The sequence below is a fragment of the Phaethon lepturus genome, unplaced genomic scaffold (genome assembly GCF_000687285.1).
Source record: "Phaethon lepturus isolate BGI_N335 unplaced genomic scaffold, ASM68728v1 scaffold42007, whole genome shotgun sequence".
Taxonomy (NCBI): Eukaryota; Metazoa; Chordata; class Aves; order Phaethontiformes; family Phaethontidae; genus Phaethon; species Phaethon lepturus.
Genome location: NW_010554836.1, coordinates 1 through 21,216, shown reverse-complemented (window position 1 = coordinate 21,216; position 21,216 = coordinate 1). Strand labels below are relative to the sequence as shown.

General features: G+C 44.9%; 1 protein-coding gene across 1 annotated transcript in view; it reads left to right on the top strand.

The window, feature by feature from the left end:
* METTL24 (methyltransferase like 24) overlaps positions 1 to 20,385 on the top strand; it is a 24,533-nt gene extending 4,148 nt beyond the window's left edge. Inside the window, exons 2-3 of the mRNA XM_010291977.1 lie at positions 2,080 to 2,308; positions 19,925 to 20,385. Of these exons, the coding sequence (XP_010290279.1) occupies positions 2,080 to 2,308; positions 19,925 to 20,239 (544 nt within the window). The 3' untranslated portion in view covers positions 20,240 to 20,385. The remainder of the gene's footprint in view (positions 1 to 2,079; positions 2,309 to 19,924) is intronic.
* Positions 20,386 to 21,216: the final 831 nt, after the last annotated feature.

Sequence of the window (21,216 nt, the reverse complement as noted above, 5' to 3'; positions counted from 1 at the left end):
ACACGACTGTGCAGGCTGGAATCCTGTGAAATAGAGTTGTTCTTAAAAGCACGCTGGGCTGTTTTTGCAAACCCTGTCTCCTCCTACTTTCCCAGGATGCCCAAAGGGGAAGATGGTTGAGGAGAAGACCTTCTAATAGAACATCGTTTCACTGTGCTTAGCCAGCATTACAGCAAGCATCATACCGTATTGGTAACTTCCAAAACATTTGCTCTTCCAAACATTGTTTCACGAGTTGGATTCATTTTAATTTACCAGTATGTCATCTGTATAAAATATGTAGCGCTGACTTAATGTCATGCCATAGTGTAGCATGATTTAAAAGGTATCGCGTTTTACATATTGATGCAAATAGCCAGAATTATTTCAGACTCACAGAATCATTAAGGTTTGAAAAGACCTTTAAGATCATCAAGTCCAACCATCAACCCACCACTACCATGCCCACTAAACCATGTCCTGAAGTGCCATGACTACATGTTTTTTGAATACTTCCAGTGATGGTGACTCCACCGCCTCCCTGAGCGGCCTGTTCCAATGCTTGACCACTCTCTCAGTAAAGAAATTTTTCCTAATATCTAGTCTAACATCTAACGCCTAACATATAGTCTTATACCATTTGTAAGGATAATTGTGGTGTAGTGTAGCAGGTGCTCTGACAGTACATCTAAGAGTACTGCCCTGTAATGGTTTGTGTATGATAGATAAATGCCATGCTGTTAGTACATAGTGGATATTCTCAGTTGGTACAACTGGTTGAAGCGCTGATATAAAAATCTTGATTCTCTTCCCAGCGCTACGTGTGTATATCCAACAGCGTAATTTTGAATAAGTTTAAGGTTTAGTGCATGATTTGAACCGCATTTGGAACAAGCTTGGAGGAGTAGGACTGAAGAGGAGGAGCTTGGAGGAGTAGGAATGAAGAGGACATCCTATTTTATGCAGTGAGGAAGGCCTGTGGTCCAGATATGTGATTGCAGTGGTAAATACCAGAATGTTTTAGTGTACCCTGTGTGAACCAATGGGCTGTAGGAGGTCGGGATATGGCACAGCCTTGTGAAGTACATCTTCTCCTTGCAGAGACAGGGACTGAGCCAACACTGCTGTACGATGGGACTATTAATTTTTCTTCTTCTTTGGGGTCTTTGCCAAATTAGCAGCAATCTTAAGTCTGTGTAACAGCTCAGCTAGTGTTGTGAAGGGGTTATTTTTAAATTTGCTTTTTTATCTGTGTCTTCCTGTGCACAGAGAGAAACAGGCATTTGGTTCTTGTGTCTTGTCCCTGTTGGTGGCCATTGTGGCTCATCTTTGTAACACCAGATTATAGATACGGTGGGAAATATGCCTGATTTTTACAAAATGGTATTGTATAAGTTTTAACTGTATTTGCTCTTCTGCTTATGACTTGGTTATTGGAAGTTTGTGCAGTGGGGACTAAGGAAAGTATTGTAATCTTGTCAAGAAAAAGAAAATTGAAAATAGATGAATATATATAAATATAAAATAGAGGAATAACGACAGCACAAAGGTTCTGATGTTTACTTTCTTATAAATGAAGTCAACTTCTGAATTAAGAAAAAGTGCATTGGGAAGGTTATCAGCCTGGCTAAAAGTGGTTTTTAGTTTTTGCCTTGAAAGGAGCTCTTCATTCTAATGTTATGCAGTATATTGTACTGAGCTTGAATTTTCTGGTGAGGTTTGTTCATCCAATCCACTCCAGTAGTTTCATTCTAGAAATGAAATATTTCATTAAAAGTTTCTTAAGGTGAATTATGAATGTGATGCTGGGGAAAAAACACATGTTCCTTTAAATTTCTTCTATCTCACTACTTATTCCAAATCTTCAGCAGGTATTATTGTGAGCCCTTATCTTTATTTCTGGTTGTCTTGTCAGAATTAGGGTTAGATTCTGTTCCGTGCTGTGTATATATCCCAAGAAGGATCATAACAGCTCCTCCACTTTGCTTCAGAAACAAATAGGTTGGATTTTTACCTTCTTTTACTATGAATCCTCAGAATGTCCTATTCATTAATAGTACTTTTTGCAGCATTAATAATTACATCTTTTTTGTTTTGTAGGCTAGGCAACGATGACAACCAGTTTGAGATCAGCATGGCCAACAGTGGATGTGAGGTGCATCGCTTTGACCCAAGCATCAAGTCAGCACACATTCATGAGGGTCAGCACCTCTGGTATCATCGCCTGTCCATTGACTGGAGGGATCCCAATCCAGCCATTGCTGCCCATAAACTTCACAGCAACACGAAGAAGCTGGGGACAGTATTGAATGAATTTGGACATCAGAAGGTAAGGACTCGGGGGTCAGGTTTCTGACTGCAGAATTAGGTATTGGGAAAACTGCAGAACTACCTCCTCACTGTCTCAGGGGTTTGGGCACCTTCCGAGGTTATATCCTGACAATGGGCCTTTCAGCAATACTTGTGTCGTGGTTTAGCCCCAGCGGCAATTAAGCACCACACAACCGCTCACTCACTCCCCCATGGTGTGACGGGGGAGAGAATTGGAAGAGTAAAAGTGAGGAAACTCATGGTTTGAGATAAAGACATTTTAAGAAGTAAAGCAAAAGCCGCGCATGCAAGCAAAGCAAAACAAGGAATCCATTCTCCACTCCCCATGGGCAGGCAGGGGTTCAGCCATCTCCAGGGAAGCAGGGCTACATCACGCGCAATGGTTTCTTGGGAAGACAAACACCATAACTCCGAACGTCCCTCCACCCCTTCCTTCTTCTTCATCCCAACTTTATATGCTGAGTATGACATCATATGGTATGGAATATCTCTTTGGCCACCCTGAGTCAGCTGTCCTGGCCATGTCCCCTCGCAGCTCCCCGTGCACCCCCAGCCTTCTCGCTGGCAGGCCAGCACAAGAAGCTGGACTGTCCTTGACTGCTCAGCAACAACTCAAAACATCAGCACATTATCAACAGTTTCTCATCCCAAATCCAAAACACAGCCTCACACTAGCTTCTATGAAGAAAATTAACTCTACCCTCGCTGAAACCAGGACAACTTGTCATGCATTTTTGTGTAGGGGTGCTTTTTCTGTCTTGCTTTTTCTGTGTGGTGATAACAGCCACCTTGATTTTAAATCACTAGCCATATAGCTAAATACTTTCCTCCTCCTCCTTTCCTTTTCTGTTCAACTAGCTGGTGACATTGGGTGCTAATACTTTCAGTCTTGTGGAAGTTCTGGTCTTTGCCTGAGTATGAGCGCTAAACTATTCATACAGCCAAGTTTATAAAGAGAAAAAAAATATTTGCAACAATAATTAGAAGAGAAGAAGTAATGGATGGGTTGTTTACATTTTCAAGGTCACTGGTCCTAATTACAGTCATCAACAACAAAAACATCCTGTTTCGAAATTGGCAGCAATCTGTGGAGTTTTTTAACATTTCCCAGTTTGTTTTTAAGGAACTGTAAAAACATCAGAAATCTTCAAGTCTCAAATAACTGTTGCCAGAATACATTTGAGGAAGTTCCTTACGTTGCTTTTAAGAGAGTTTTTCCTTCAAGGGATATACAAACATGAATTCAAATGCTAATATACTTCATTGCCTGCAGCTAGTTCTGCTTGTCGTTATTTTTTAAGAAATAGGCAGCCTGAGCTAAAGAGGAGCTTTTTTGTAAGATTTACAAAGCAAGCAGTGCAATATTTGTTTGATTTGTTATTATAAAATGCAAGATGTCCTTTTCAGTTCACTTCTTGCTTTTCTGTAGTACTTTCTTTCGGTTCAGCTCTACTGATTGGACCATTTTGTACGAGCAGAAAAAAGAAGCTTTTTCCTACTTCTTAGTCATACTGTAACTATATACTAGGCTGTGCATTAGTGAAACATCTGGGGAGAGACAGAGATGGGTTTCCTTTGATGTGTGCCTTACATTGATTGTTTTGTTTTTAGAAGAATTAGTCACAGAGCAAATGATTAATGACCTGATCCAGAAAAAGCGTGTGAGTCTTGTGATACACCGGACCTGCTGAGGACAGTCAGTTCTCAGGTTATTATGGTAACACAGAGTGATTGTAAGAGCTTCCGTGAATGAGAGGGTGTAGCTATGAATTCTGAGTATATAACTTTCTGGGTGAAAGATACCTGATGTGAAAGCCGCCGGCTGGAGGGCAGCCAGGGAACATAATGCACATGTACCACATGCAATCAGGCTTTCCTCCAGTTGTGTACACATGGCATAGGATTGGGTTAAGTGTGTTGGTGCATTATGAACAGCGTATACAGCCTCTTGCTTTATTATCATTTGGGTAGCTCCCCGGTGCAAAACTATGGTGTTAGTGAAGTCAGGAGCTTACTTTCCCCCAGTGAGGATAAAGCTGCTATACCCTCTGCAATCTTCTGTTACTTCCTATTTGTGAAATACCTGAATGGGCTGACTCTCCTCACATTGTTCAGTTTAGCTTTTCTTTCATTTGGAAGGGAGCCTGAGAAGTTGTAAGTTGCATAAAGACACCGATAAGCTCCAATTTATGAAGAGAACATCAAAGTAAATACTGTGACATTCAGGTTTTCATTCTTCCGGTGAATGTGAGTGGAATGTTCCCTTGACTCAACAAATAAGTTAATTCAAAACAGTTTCACAGTATATTTTCCAAAGCACTTTTTTTCAATTAGAAAGTTAAAACATGCTCTTTGTCCCATTCTTTTTAATTTTAAAAATCCTTCTGCCTACCCTCAAAGCCATTCCATTCCCACTTCAAGGCAGGAATTCCAAGCAGCTGCATTTGAAGTTAATGCCTCATTTTCTCCTTGCTTTTATTCTTTAAAATTTGGGACTTGGTCCAAGACCCTCCAAGTGATGGAGACTATTTCCGCTGATGTCAGAGACTTTGGATTGGGCTCATGAAGAAGAGACAGACAAGGCCTCCTGGAGTTCTTGCTGCTGTAGCCTTGGAAAGAAAACATGCAAGTTGGCAGTTTTATGTGCAAGGGAATCAAAGAACTTGGATGGGCTCGTTTACACTCTGGCTCAGATGAGAGCACACCTGCTGTTCTGCAGTCAGTACTGGGACCTCATCCACAGAAAGGGAAACTCATCTGGGTGTTAATGGCAAGAAATACAAACAGGGTTTTGGTGTCAGAGTGGGTCTGAGGAAAGGTTAAAAGAACCTGATCTTTCTAATTGGCTATGTGGCATAACAGTCCTCCGTTCTCTGGGGAGTGCAAATAGCCTGGAGGTAGAGGACTTATCTAGTACTATGTTAGGATGAGACTGACAAAGGAAACATGTAATCAGAGTAGTTTGGGGAACTGTTAGAGTGTGATACCTTTTAAGCCCTGGAATAATCTCCAAAGGATGTCATGAGAATCCTATTTCCTGGTACACAAATCTAAACTGAAAATTTACTGGTGTATCTTCTAAGAGCAGAACAGTATTTTATCAGCCACAAAAAAGGATAAAGATGTAAAAATTGATCTTGCTCATCTTCCCTCGCCACCCCCAGTCTTTTTGCTGAACATGCACACTCTGTAGTGCACTGCTGATGAACAGTGGAAAAAAGGGAGAAAGGCACTGAACGCACAAGATTTTCTTTCTTATTGCAGCGGAGTTCAACTTTGTGAAAGCTTTAATTTCTATATTCTCTAACTACCTACTGGAGTGAGGATGCTACAGTGCTGGTGTTCCCCATGGATTAGTGATATCTGCATGGGGAACTTCCTTCATACAGAGTCACTGGATAATTCAAGTCAGAAAGGATCTTGAGAGGCCTGTAGCTTAATCCCCTGCTCGAAGTAAGGCCAGCTGTGAAGTCAGACCAGTTGTTCAAGGCTTTATCCACCCTGGTCTTGAAAACCACTGAGTTTTCTCCAAAATGGAGACTGCATAACTTCTCTGGGCCAGCTGTTGTCCTGCTTGACTGTCCTCATCATGAAAAAGTTTCTCCTTATACCCAGTCTGAAAGCTCCCACTTTCAATTTATGCCTGTTATCTCTTATCCTACTTCTGTAGAACACTGCTGAAGAGCCTGTTTCTGCTGTCTTGATGACCTCTTTGTAGGTTCTACAGGCTGATGTTAGTTCCCCCCAACAAACCCACCTCCTGCCTAGGTAGAACAAGCCCCATTCCCACAGCCTTTCCTTACAGGGCAAGTGTTCCAGTCCCCAACCATCTTTGTGGCTCCCAGCTGAACTCACCTCAGTTTACACTGTCTGTCTTGTGTTGTGGGAACCAAAACTCTATGTAGTATCTCGATGTACTCTCACAAGTGCTGAGTACAGGGAAATAATCACATCCTGTGGTCTATGGGCCATGCTCCTGCTAATGCGTCCTGGGATGCTGTTAGCCTTTGCACCATGACCCCCAGGACTCCGCTGCAGAGCGGCTCCCCAGCCAGGCAGGCAGTCCCCAGCTTGTATCATTGCATGGAGTCTTTCCTCCCCAGGTGCAGGACTTTGGAGTTTGTCCTTGTTGAATTTTATCAGGTTCCTGTCAGCCCATCCCTCCAACCTGTCTGGGTCCCTCTGGATGTCAGCTCTGCCCTTCAGTGTGTGTATTGACTGGTTCCCCAATTTGGTGCCATCCACAAGTGTGGCAAGAGTGTCATCTAACACCTCCTCTAGCTAACTGATGAAGATGTTAAACAGGACGAATCCTAGTGTAGACCCTGTGGCACTCTACTTGTAACTGACCTCCAGGTAGAGTACAACCCGTTAAACGCTGCCCTCTGAGCCCAACCATCCAGCTGCTTTCTTAATTATGTGGTTGTCTGTTCATCTAGACTGTAATGCCCTGATTTGAATACAAGACTACTGTGAGAGACAGTGCCAAATATATATTCCAGTGCTCTTCTAGCCTAGTCACAGCTGGTTACGTGGTCTTGCAAGGGGATTGTCAGTCTGAGTTTCAGTTACAGGACAGACAATTCATCTGTCTAAATAAACCATTCACCTAGTCCCAGGATAATTTGCATTGTGTGTGGTATCCATGCCCTCCTCAGAAGGTTGCTATGTTCTATGTAGCCCAGATTTCAATATGCAATGAAACTATAAGGGGAAGGTGGTATTGAAATGTGAGCTCCCTCCTCCCACTCCAACATTATCCCCTCTACAAAAAGTCCTAACCCTTAACCAGAAATTCAAACCAATACCTGTATTCCAAAGGTTATACTTTACAGCAAATTTAAAACCCTTTGACACAGAATCACAAAAAGGCCCTGAGCAGCAGAAGCAAACAAAAGTTTATTTTGTCCTGATTGGGCACGCATGAGTATATCATGCGCATTCACACATGCAAACTCTTACTTCATTAGTAGTTTTCCTCTTTCTGGAGCTCTGTAGGACAATCTCGTGTAATGCCATCAGTAAGTGCTATGAATTTGCATTCCTTGGCAATATAGCTCAGCAGTGGATAAAATGGTTTCTTGGAAAACAAATTAAGCTGGAAAGGAGAATCTGAGAATGCAAAATAAAATCTCCATTTAATCAGGAAGTGCTTATAGGTGTAACTTTCAGGGGACAGCAGAGTTGCGTTCAACTCCTGCCATTCAAGTCATCTTGAAAAAATTGTGTAAGAGGCCAAACTAGTCATTGTTTATTACAAAAAGAAATGCAAAGCAATCTTTTAAGTCCTGATTTTGATTTGAAGGCTTTAATTTACGCTGGATAACAGGTGTCTGCTTCATTTTATTGAACAGGCTTAGATTTATGGTTTCAAAAGGAGAAACCTCCTCCCTTTCACCTGTTATTTAATACTCAACACAACTTCAAAACACTACACCCTTCAGGCTATTTTGATTAATAACCTCATCTCCTCCTAAGCAAGTAATTTATCACTTGCTCCTCTCCTAAAGCAGATACTATAGAGTCTATTTTGTGCTGCACTGTCAGTTTTGTGAAGACTGGTGTGAAAGAGCAAAGATTAAAGAAAATCGATTTACCATTTTGGTTTAAAATCAGCTCTGTTGGCAGTACACAAACAAATATAAAATAAAAGCCCTGGGAAAACTGTATAACATCTTAGTTGTGCATGGAGATTTGATTAACAAAACAAAAAATTAACTCTCTGGGTAAGGAAAAGTCCATGTTCAAGTTTCAGAGCAACCAAATCCATGCAATGACTCTTTACTCCGCACACCTCAGGACTGCAGGGGCCAGAATAGTCTTGTGAATTCTTGACCCAGCCTAGACAAAATCATTTAACTTTGATTATCCCTTGCGAGGGTAGACTTGGATACTGCATATGGACCCAGGGGGTTAGTGTGAGTTACGTTCACTATGGGGCTGCCATGCCCGAGCTCAATGTGGATGCCACCAGTGTTTATAATAAACTCAGCTCAGCTGCCATCTTAACTCACAGAAAGTCCTCAGTACTGGCTGATGAGCGCCTGCAGACTGGTCTGTGTCCTGATATGGAAGCCTGAGCTCGGGATGAGAAGCCAGGAGCTCAGAAGCCCAGGAACTCTTGCAGCTCTGCTCCACTTGGCTTAGTGTCAGAAAGACCAAATTAGACCAGATCTCTTGAATTGCTGCATCATACAAATCCTTAAGTAAATGTTTGGTGTTCTGTCTTAAAAGGGCTTTTCCAGAATCTCAATTCTAGAAGGGAAAAAACCACCCTTCATCAGATTTTTAGCCTCATTATTTTCGCATCCAAGTTTTCTTGTGTAATCACTGCTCCTGTGGCTTAAGTGGCCCCTTTTCTGCAGCTGTTATTTACCGTCCAGATATATTTGTACCATCCAGATACAGTTGTGAAGAACAGCTTTTGTTTTGGTGGGGTTACCATATCAGCCTCTCTAAGTCTCCTCTGACATGAGACATCCTGTATTTCCCATAACATCTTATTAGCATTTCGCTGCCCCTCCTGCAGCTGGAGCATCACCAGTCAGTGCCATTCAGAAGTCCCAGTGGGATCTCTGCTAAGGCTCAGGCTGTGACCGCCTCATTCCCCTTCCTCCCCTGGAAATGTCTGCACTGCTACTGCTTGTCTCTCGTTTGCTTTTATGTGGACACATCAGGCTGTCTCTTTGTTGTATCAGTTTCTGCATGGCACAGTAGAAAGAGTTTTTCCCAGAGCATGGATGTTTTTAAAGTGTAAATGGCTGGTCCTGGCCCATTGGTAGTAGGAGTAACTCTGCACAGCAAAGGCGCACGTTAGCACTGGACCCTTTTGCACCAGGGTGCATACCATAGCCATAAGAGCTAATAGTCTAAACAAATGACCTCCCTGATGGAGGAGCATGCGATTCACCTCCATTAACTTAAATTTATACATTTGAGATAGCTGTTGAGGTCCTTATGAACTCAAGGGAAACCGTTAAGGTGCAGTTCATCTCATTCAAGGGCAGATGTTTAAAATAGGTTGGATGATGTGACCTGCACATTTCAAATTGCCCTTCAGAAGTTCCTGTTCTTCTCTATGATCTATAAAGGGAGCTTGGAAAACTGATTTGGGTTTAGATGTCTAAGCCTGGGTGAAGTACATCCCATCTTGAGTGACTTGTCCACAAACTCAGCTCTGTGCTCAGCATCTGTCTGTCCAAGATGCTGTCTGTGTTCAGCATCTGTCTGAGATGCTATTTGTGCTCAGCATCTGTCTAACAAGTCCTGAGATCAGGACTTCAGAGTACTGCAAACTTGTCTCACATGCCTGATTTCCACACTGGTTGTGCTGAAAGGGAGAGTGCTGGAGACAATAACATTGGGCAAGCTAGCCAGAAAATGTAAAGTAATTTTTTTTTCCAAAGTCATCTCATTAAAGCAAAAGCTCAAAGTGCTGAAGAGCGTGTTATTCTACAATAAGCATCTGCCTCTAGCTCTGTAATTTGATTTATGACTTCTTGAGAGACTTACTGCCCGTAAAACCCGCATTCAGTCCCTCTGAGGTTATGCTTGTACATGCTGGGCCAAATTCATCCTCTGTGTAACACGACTGATTTCCTTGGAGTTACAGCAGAGCTGCAGTTTGGGCACTAACCGTTGCTGTGTGTGAACCTTTTGTTTAGGGTTGAATCAGTGAGTTGGTGAATTTTACTCCAGTTGCTGAAAAAGCACAATCAAACTGGTACAGATGTTTTCAACTGCAGCTGGAAATGTTGCCTTCTGTAACCTTGTAATTGTTGCCCCTGAGTAATGTACAAGCTCCAGACGCACAGTGTGTCTTCTGTGGATGTATATATTTTTTAATTTTAGCGATAATGAAATCAAAGTGGTAATTGCTCTGTATTTGCTTAGTCAGCTGAGGCTGCTGCTGTGTAAAGTATTTTAACTGTAACTGCATTGAAGAGTTTGGCTGCAAGGAGAGATGGGCTTGACAACCTCATGTTTCTGGAAGCAAAGATCTTTGGACAGTGATTTACTGCTCACCACCTCTCCCACTCTCTGTGCTGTATGCAAGGAATGCCTCATACGCATTCCTTTACGAGGGTTTTCTCTTGGTCCCTTACATCTCCTTTCACCTCATTTAAATTCTTTCCACCAGGAGCAGTTCTCAAGATATTGTAAGAATAGGGCTGTTTCTAGGGAGCGACCTGAAGGTGCTGTTTAGTATGCAATTGTCGGGCATGGAGCAAAGATCTTTTTAACGACAAGGTGGGCTGAATGTGGTGCGATCCATAGCCTTTTCTTCCCTTAGTTAAAGGGGGGAAAATTCAGTGTAATGCCTGAATTGTAACAAAAGTTTTTCACTGTTGAAACAGAACTTCCACAGGTTGTCTTAAAAAAACCCACAACACTTTCAAAGCATATTATTGTTTGCTAGAAACTGGAAAGGAAGGATGATTTTTTTAGAGTTTTGTTTTCCTTTCTTGTTGCTTTTGTTGCTGTTGTTAAGGAAGACCCTTCATAAAAATCAGGTGTTAAAAATTTGCTTTCCCCCAGCTTTACTAGAGGGCTGCACAAGATACATTCATTTCCCAGCACAGTTCAGTGCACTAATATGCCATTCCACCTTCTTTTTGACAGCAGCAGCAGCAACATAACCACTCTTTCAGGGTCAAACAGTTGCATTCAGAAGAGCACGGCACTTGCTGTAGGCACCATGGAGTCATCGTTGGTACGCTGCTGCTGTAAGAAGCCAGTCACTCCTGGTTCCCTCCTCTCACCAAAACTGGAGTTTGGCAGGAGCCTGAGGAATCTAACCTATTTCACAAGGTGGTACCAGATGCAGGGCATTTGCTAGGCTCAGACCAGTGTTCGTGCTTCCCAGCTCCTGCTCTGTGCCATTAACACTGGCTTGAGCACAGTAATGTGAATCTGTATGGTTCTAATTCAGCCAAGGTGTTGAATATTTGCTCAGGGTGGTGGTCCATGGCGTGACACTGGTTTTATGAGAATTGAGAGCAACCCCCTTTCCATAAGCACCCTGGTCTTTCTCCGCTACCCATCTTTCACACAATTTCCAGGGAGTAATTGACATTAACAAGTTCTTTAGATAAATGCCCTATCCAGAGCACTTAGGAGCTCTCTTAAAAAATGTAATTTCCCCCCCCCCCCCATCTGTCCCTAGTAGCTCATCCTTCCTCCTGTCACTGTTTACAAATTCTTGTAGTTGGAATAGGCTGTCTCTTGTTTGCATACTTTCACCTTAGTGTATGGATCCTTTCTGGTCTCATTTTTGACCTGACAGCAGTTTAAGTATCCCTCCATTCTCAAAAATCTGAAATCCAGAAGTCAAAGCCACAGTGGCGCTCCTTTCCCCTCTGCACTGCCCATCCCAGATGAAATCTGATTGTCGTGCAGGCAGTTCAGGGTGTTCCTTATTCATGTTTTCAGGAACGCACTGCTTTCTTCCTGCTGCTGCTGCAAGCAAACAGCAAGGTGGGCAGACAAACAGTGAAGCAGAAGAGAGACAGGTCAGCACCTTGGACCAGAAATAGAGTGAAACGAATAAATCCCTATGAAGGGATGTATTCTTAAAGGACTTTATTGCACTGGCTAGTGCAAATAGGTCCTCAACCAGTTTTAATTAGAGCTACTCAGTTATACTGGGGCTGCACATTCTCATCCTGCAAGAGATGGTCTTGAATGTGTGGTGAACATTTTTTGAAGATGGGACTCTGAGCCCTCTCTTCAATTACTTACATTTTGGAGGCCCCCGTGGGCACTGTATTAATAAACAGTAGCAGGTCTTGCAGACGAAATGCTGTTTACTGTGCACAGCCACTTTACGGTAGCCTAAGCCCTCGGTCCCTTGCAACGCGCACACACACACTCAACACACGCTCGCAGGTCTTGCTCCTCGTGGCTTCGGGATAAATTGCTGCTTAACTGTTTGCCTTCCAATGCAAACCTCCCGTGCCGACAGCCCCCTCATCCGCTCTAGTGCGTTTGTCGTATTGTTGCTGGCTTTCACCTTTAGCAAGAACGGGGTAACGTGGCCTTATGTAAGCACGGAGCCGGGTCCCTCTGTCCTCGCTTGGTGCTGGGGCAGCACAAACAGACTGCAAATGTTTGTTCCCCTTTAATGAAGAGACTTGACGGTCCAGCATACAGCATTTCTTCTTTTGAGTAAACATCCGTTCCCACAGGCATCCAGCAGCGTCTGGCAGAGAAGATCAAAAGAACAGAAATGAAAGGATTTTCCCCCTTTGTGGGGGGGGGAGGAGGGGGGGAGGCAGGCAGGCAGCGGGACATCTCCTGTGAGATTAGATGGCTGAATGGTTTGCAAAGCAACTCGTGTGCTCGGCCAGGGCTGTGGGCAGAGTGACTGTGCTTCCAGCCTGGGCTGCTGGCTGCTCATGGAATAAATGCAATATTTAAAACGTCTGTTTGCAGCATGGGCTTCAGCGGGCAGAGATTTTGCTGATTATCAAGCTGATAAATAATTTAAGATCAGGATTTCTGCATCTCCCTTGTGGGATTTTTCTCACTTGGGCAATCTAGCCATCAGATTGAGGGACCTGGTGAGGGGATGTTGTTTTCATCTTTTTCTGTACAACAGAAGGGCCGTGCAAACTGAAAAAGGTAACGCGGTGCAAATGGGAGCACAGCGTTTCTGAGCAGGGATGCATGCTTGTGAGCTGCTGCCACTCTGCACACACAAGGAGGTCACTGGGGGCTCATGTCCTCACGGTGGCTCCTCACCTTGTTTCCTCCAAGCAAGCATCACTTTGAGTTCTCAGCTGGCGGTGAGGTTCCCATTGCCTGCTCTGAGACTGGTTTCAGTTTAAAGAGATGGGGAACCAAGATCTTTGATGCTCAGGATTTTTGTCAGGGGAAGGTACTCTCCCTCAGCATTGTCTAAGTGTATTGCCGGCCTGCCACATGCTTAGGGCTTGTAGATCCTCTTCTCTGGGTCACTGAACGGGAACCTTGGCCTTGCTGGGTAGCAAGCTAGACAAGATGTTAAGCACAATACCGCTAGCTTTAAGGTCATTATAGTGTAATGCTAGCTAAACCCATCAAACCGGTCTGAAAATCAATTCAGGCTTGGGGATGTGTATTATTTTATGACCAGAAGATGATTAATGAGTGAGCTGCTATCTCTGCCTGGTCCAGTGCCCAGAGTGAGTTAAGATGGGAGGATGCCAAGAACTAATCCCACAGTGAAGATGTTCATGATGACAGGAAGGCCACAGGTGAAACCCTACAGCCTCCTGACCACATGCAGCCAGGGAGAAAGGATTTCAGGCCATGCTGATCTCCTAAGTCAGGTGGCAGTTGTTTGTCCAGAGTTTATTTTGTCATCTGGTAAAGTGGCATTGAAAAAAACCTCCTGCCAGATAAAAGGCCTCTTCTTTGCCTGCCCACTGGTGTAAGTGACATCGCTTAACTGGACTGGACTGGAGGGCGGCAGAGGGTGTGTGTCTCTTTTTCTGTAATGAGTCTTCAAAGAGAAATTGCTTCCAGATGGAGAGAGTATGTGGGAAACATCTTGGCATCAGAGACCTAGGGAAGAAGTGAGGGATAGAAGTGCCGGGTGGCTCCACACTTGGGCTCTGCAGCTGAGGGAGGGAGTCCCTTGGGGTGCCTGCCTGGGCTGTCACAGGGAGCAGTCCCCAGTGCGACAGCACAGGCAAAGTGCTCGTAGTGCTCCTGAGCACTCAGCGGAGATTGATGCCTCCTGCATCAGGTGGGCTTTCTGGATCGGTACCTTTGTCTGAGGCTGTTACTGCTTCTGGCAAGCAGTGATGCCTCCTGCATGGACCAGGTTGGCTTTCCAGATGGGTACTGTTGTCTGTCTGGGGCTGTTACTGCTTCTGGCAAGCAGTTTGCCATCAGAGAAAGTTAAGTAAGTTTTCTTAATATGATTTTGAAACATTTTCTCTGGCTTTAGTGGTAAACATAAAATGACTGTTAATATCCTGCTCCTGCTGTGTAACACTTTCATGGAAGCACATCACCAAAACTGAGGGAAAGAAGACTTCCCTGTCCCTCACAAGGCTGCAGAGGATCAGTGGTGAGAGCAGAGGAACAAAGCTCGTCTGCACTTACTGCAGGTTTTCTGTTTTGGTGATGTGTATATTGTGTGACTTCAACTGGATGGTTACCCTTTACTGTAAAAAAAGACCAAAGACCATGTAAGTACCCAACTGCACAAACTGGTTTTGATGTCTTAAGCAGATACTTGAAGATGTGCCTGATCTGTCATGTCGGAAGTGAATAATCTCAAATGACACATTTGTCCCAGAGTAATTTTGAATTTGGCCGTACAGACCATCACGGAGGGGGATGTAAATGTGAGTAGGAAGATGAGGTAATTTGAAGGAGAAGTGTTGCTATTTGGAGCTCTACACGACTGTAAACCAGTAGTGATTGACTTTTCTCCTGATTTCAGTATCTGTTGCTCAGACCATGCCCATGGCAGTCCCCATCTCCCCGCTGGATGGCTCAGTGCCGGGATGGATCCTTCTCCCACTGATTGCAGGGAGCCCGGGGAGAGGCAGTCACAAGCTGCGGGGAGCCTAATTTGCTATTAGGCTACGTGGCATCCTGTCTGCCATCAATTACAGCCTCAGCTCAGAATAAAAGGGAATGAAAGGGACTTAACGTCCAAGCTGTCGCCTGCTGGTGAGGAGGGGCTGAATGCATTTTGAAAGGAAAGAAAGTGAGAGAAGTATCATGCTGAAAGGTTGCAGATGGGAAAAGAGGGAAGCTAAGTTTAAAAACACCACACTCAAGAACCTGTTTGTTACCTGAAAAGTCATGTGCTCTCAAAATATGAATTAAACAGCTTTTTGTGGAGTTTTGTCTGCTGAAAACAGAGACTTGTACTTAGGTGGAGAGGGGAAAAACTGATGCATAAGCAAGTAGAATTTGTCTTGTTGTACAGCTAGTGTCAGGGAGCTGGCACGGAGACTTATTTCTCACAGCCTCAAATCCCAAGTGCAGCACTGTGGTTCAGGAGGAGGAGGGGTTCTGAGCTCTGCTCCTCTGCTTGAAAGCCATAACCAGCTCTTTTCTCCCTGCTCCCAGCTTATGCCGCAGAAAGGGCGGGATCCTCCTTGCCCGACCTGTACCACGTTTGCCATTTTTGCCTTTCCTGGCTGTCGCTTCCACATGCTGAGTTCGTGCTGGAAGTAATACAGCTAAATTGCTTCCTCCAGCTACTCATTCTCAATTGACTCTTCTCCACGGGGAGCTTTAAATGGTGCCCATGGGGCAGCACAGAGCCTGAAATCCCCGTTAACCCTGGTAGTTCAAAACCGATCAAGGCAAACAGAGCTCTGATCTCTGCTTTAGGGAATGATGTACAGTTGTAACAAGTCATTACCCTAAAAAGAAGAAATGAGCCTTCATACAGTACATGTTAACCTTAACTAACTAAAACACGTTCTTTTTCAGCTGTTTTATATGCTTGGTTGTGCATGAGGAAAGGTGTTTTTTTTTCTCCAAGTGTAACTGGTACAATGCTGCAGTGCCTTTTTAAGGGAGCTAGACACTGCAAAAGCATTGAAAAATCCACAATTTTTTTTCTTTTTCTGTGATAACCTAGTTAGTTTGTGGAAGATAAGAGGATTTGTGGAAGATAAGAGGAACCAGCCTTAGTCCGAGAGTGCTCGAAACCGCCTGGCAATCTACTGCCATCCTTTACCTTCAAGCACTGTAGATCTTTGCCCTCCAGGATTTACTCTCAGCAGCGGACTCCAGCTGGACTCCCAGGTGAATTAGAGCTCTGAATTTATAGATTTGTTGACTAATCCTTCCATGGGCACTCTGAATCAAGGTGCCTGGAAGGTGGTAGTGCATTTCTTACCAGTAGTGTGCCGCTTATCACTGAGGGTAAATATCTCCTGAGTGGTCTAATCATCACAAAACCTGCGTTCAGTGTTAGCAGGACACTTGTTATTCACTCGGATACTGTGACACAAAGCTGTTCTGCTGTTTATTTTACCCTATTTGTGGCATAAAATGGAGACTCTGGGCTAAGATGGACCCTTTGCCGGGCCATCACAACAGTTGGTGGGTAGAGACAGGTACCGTCCTCCCTCTGGGTCTCTGAGCAGTGCAGGGCACTACAGGTAACAGAGCCTCTGGTTTCTGTATGCAGCACATCCCTGGGCTAGCGTTGTGTTTCTTTCCTGGTCGATTCAGTATGTGTTTAAGCAGTTATTGCAGTAACTCATTTTATCCTACCAAAACATTGGTTAGTAGCCACTTTTCAGATCAATTTTGAAAATACAGCATAGAGCGTGCGGAGTGCCTGCTGAGCAGCCAGAGCAGCGTCAGGAGAGAAAAACAAACCTGGATGATGACTGAAAACACTACCATGGGAAAAAGATGTTCTGCTGTTGCCATAAAGCAAAATAATGGGAAAACAAAAGCAAACACTTAGAAACACTTAGAAACAAAAGCAAACACTTAGAAACATTCCACCTCTCCCCCCAATTTGTCTCCTTTCAAAGTTACAGAAGTCTCCCAAAGATAAAAATCTGTGGGTTCTGAAGTGTGGCAGCACAGTCCTATGGCAGTTGCACCCATGTGGAATCCAAACTACCTACAAAATTGCATTACAGGTAGAGCTGCAAGTTGCTGTCTGAAAAATAAGTAACCTATTTACATGTATAAAGGGAAACAAATGAGCTCAGACATGAAGTAGTTCTTAGCTGAAATGTCACGAGCAGCATCATTTACATTCAGCCTCCCCTTGAACCCAGAGGACCTCTATACTAAACTGTTTCACTGACCCACGTATGGACGGACTGACAGGCTCTTTGTTGCAGAGTCAAGTTAGGAAATACCAGAGCTAAGGTTGTCCTTACAACCTTCCTCTCCCCTCCCCAGAGGACGTGCCACAATACAGGCTTTAATTCCATAATCCCTCGGTCATTTTCCACTGGCCCCCTGCCTCCCTCCGTGTGGAGGAGGCACAATGCTGCCTTAATGAGCAGACAGGCAGTGACTTGGCTTGTCATTATTTGGTCTGTGACCGTGGACCTCATTCAAGTCCCACTCTCCAAGTCCTGCTCTGAAAACGCAGTGTTTTACAGCTTGTCCCCACAAAAGTCTCACAGCCCTTCAGGGACACAACCCTTGCACCCTGCAGTGGAGTTCAGTGGTTAATACCCTCATTTTACAGATGGAGACCACAAACGACAGGCATTTAACACCTACTGATTCTTGCTATCCCATGCCCATCCATAGCGCTGGAGTACAGCCCCTGAGGAGGGTTGATGTGGTTGTCAGTGCACTGTACCTCAGCAGATCAGACCCTGGTGTCTCTAGTCAGCCAGCCAGAGAACAAGGGAAGGTAGATGTGGCCACCCCATTGGAAACCAGGATGTCACCAAGCCCTCCATGGCAGCTGCCTTGCACAGAGTCCTCAGATCTTGGTCCTACCTTCCTAACCAGTCCCCTTGTGATGCTTCACCCAGTTTGTCTCTAATGACCTCTGTTTTCCCACTGGTGGCAGCATTATCCAGCCCATGGTGTAGCTCCAGGTTGTAGTAAGACAGGTGGGAGTAGCCATACACTGTCCTAGCCTTTACACCATTGGGAACAAGAACAGCCCAGGGCCCATTGTCTCCCTTCTCTGGGTTCTGTGTTTGCAGTTGGGAAGCACTGAGCTCTTCACCTTCCATTGGCTTCTTCCTTCTTTCAAAGACCCTCCTAAAGCTGAGGAAAGAGAGCGCTCTATGTTGCTGCTGCTGTGCTCTGCGTGTACCTCATTACTAGAATTTCTTCCTCCACTGCCTCCACCCCTGCCTCTTAAATCTCTGCCCAAGCTCTCCATCATACTCTTTTTCCTAATGTCTTTCACCCAAACTTCCAGTCTGAGGATAACTCCTCCAGCAGCCTCTGGTCCCAGCCTCTTCAACTTCTGCATTTTTTGTCTTATGTCTCTTCCCTCTGCTACCAGCCCTACCTGCCTCTGTCTCTCCCTGGGGCAACTGGGGACAAGAGACTGCAGAGCTTTGGGCATCCAGGTGTGACAGTGCAGGTACTACAGGTCCAGGTAGACTGGAAGGACCTTTGCCATGAAGTGAGAGCCCCTGTGTAGGAAGCCTTTCCCTTAGCCAAGGCAGAGTTGAAGAAGCAGCCACATGAGCCCCTCACATGGTCCTGGCAGCTCACCTCACCCAAACCCTGCCATGGCCCTGTGGTTTCTGGCTACGGCCCCTGCAAAGCAGAGCTCTGGTTGTATGGGAGAGGGGCTCACAGCACAACCCAGGCCCTGCGACCCTGGGCAGAGGGATCCATGAGCCCGGGGTCCATGGCTGGGGCATGGCCTGATGCCAGTGAGGAGTCCTGGGATGGCATGGCTTAGGGAAGCAGTTACCTTGGCAATGCTTTTATATCACCTGCCCAAATTTCTTTCCTGTACCTGCACAGGTGCCTTTTCCAACACTGCCTCAAGGGTTAGGGTAGGCTGCCGACAGAGACTGGGTTTTTGGGTTTGGGTTTTTTTACTATTCTTGACTCTATATAAAGTCTTCAGTTTTCACTTCAAACGCATGTTGAGCATGAGTGAATGGACAGAAGCAGCAGCTCAGGTGGAACTGTCACAGGCAAAGCCTGCTCTCACGGAGGGGGAGTTTCCCTGTTTGGTTCTGGGAAACATGGGCCGTTGAGATCTGTAGCTTGTGAGCCCTACTGCAGTCATCGTTTTCTACCAGGTGTGAAATTTTGATGAAATGCTCTTTTTTTATTAAACCATATAACTTCCCTCCTCCAGCTAATTGCCAGGCAATATCAACCTGCAGTTGTGTTGGGCTGTGAAAAGTTGGTTTGCTGAATATCTAATGACAAAATTAAAAAATCGTCTAAAATTAAAACAGGGCGCTTGTTTATTAGCTATAATTTTCCCTTCAAGCAACTTCACAGCTTCTTTCCTGCTATCCCTTTTTTGTTTGGTGGAGCTGCCCTTAAAACTCTGCAGAGTCTTTGCATAATTCTCCTTTGGATTGGTCCTCCTCACTCAGCATCCATAGTGATGCCTGCAAAAGCTTCAGACAGCAGCTTGGCTGGGGGTAGCTGGTGACCTGAGCTGCTCATAGTATTCATTTCACTTTGGCCTTCTCTTGCACTTGTGTGGTGCATGTAGCATCTGGTACACGAGGACCCCGCTCTACTGTGGTGCAAGTAATTCCCGTTAGTGTGTTTTGTTCTGTAGTAGGATTTTGTGATGGAGAAATAAGGAACAGTAATGCCTTAGTGTCTTTGTTTAGTGAAGTGCATTTCTTTTTTCCATAGCTTTGATGCCACCACAATATCTGTGAAGCAACAATAACGTGCTTTGATTGTAGGATCAGCTGCATCAGACACTTTGGGGTAAAAAGCTTTTCAGCCCAGGTGTTGGAGGCAGGAGAAGGGCTGTGAACACGCAAGCATGAAACTTCACCTACTTCCATATTAGCCCCAGCATGTTCTGAGATTTATTGGTTTTGTTTTCTTTTTTAAACACTAAAGGAACTGTACATAAGAACAATTATGTATATTATAAAATGGACAACCCTGGCCTCAGATGTTACTGGCAATGATTGCAAAGCTTTTCATTTTCACTTTTTTATTGCAGATTGATGTCCTCAAGGCAGATGTGGAGAGTGCTGAGTGGAAGATTTTGGAAAACCTGATCCTGGAAGATGTTGTGGAGCACATAGGACAGCTGGTCTTTGAGGTGCACATCCACTGGCCTGGGTTTGAGGTCAGCGGCAATGACAGCACTGTGGTGCGGTACTGGTACAGTCTGCTCCGAGAACTGGAGCTGAAGGACTTCAGGCTTTTCCATACCTACAAAGACTTATCAAAACCACAGATGTTTCTGAAAAAGGAAGCCTTCAATGCCAGTAGCTGTTACACGCTGAGCTGGGTAAATACAAGATGGAAATAGCAGAGAGGAATTTATGATGTGTGACTGCGAGCCATCTGGCCCTGTAGCGTTATTGAAGAGGACTTTGGCGTCACTGGCTAAAGTTGCTAAATATGCACACAGTGACTACTAACAAAATGGACTGGCTTTTATTTTTATGCGTTGTCAAAAGAACTGGCAGGAGGAGAAGACGGATGATGCGGATTTGTATAGCAATATATTTGCCAGCGGGTACGCTGTCTCAGAAGACAGCGGTTTCTGTAAAGGTTTGTCCGAGGTGGCTAACAGCATGGCATTCCCAGGCTGCCCTGAGCGTGCCGGCACAGAGGGCATCCCTCTGGGCTGCCCTGGGAAGCTCTGCTCGCTGAGCTGCACCAGCCCTCAGGCAGGAGAGTGCTGGTGAAGGGGTGCCTTTCTCAGGAAGGGTCAAGCGTTGCTTCTCTGTAAAGCGATCGTCTTTGATTTGCACCTTCTTTACTTTTGCCTTGTTTCCTATGGAACAAATTTTAGGCAAGAACAGTACGTTCTTCAACCCACTGGCAAATTTCAGCTGAATTTAGCAGAGGCAGAAATCACCACCAAACTAAATTCTTACCTATTTCATTTATCGGCTTCCAAGTGCTCTGACTTCGGCTCTGTAGGGCAGCTTGGCTGTGGGAAATGAGTTCAGCACTTCTCACAGCGGCGATGGTGGGACAGAGAGAGTCAGCTGCAGGAAAAGCTGCCACCAGTGCTCCCCATCCTCAGCCTCCCGAGGCTTCAGCCACAGAAGACAGGGTTTCCCTAGTACATCTGCTCAAAGAACGGCTTATTTTAAATTAACACTTGCAATGGCGGTAGCAAATGGTTTTTCATCTAGCAAATTTAAAAGAGCTGAAAGTGAAACCTGGTCTTTTTTGTTCGTTTGTTTTGGGGTTTAGCTGAACGTTTCGCCGTGTGCCTTCTCCAGCGCTGTGCCTGGAGGCCTGCTGCCTCCTCAGCGCCTGCCCGGCCCAGCC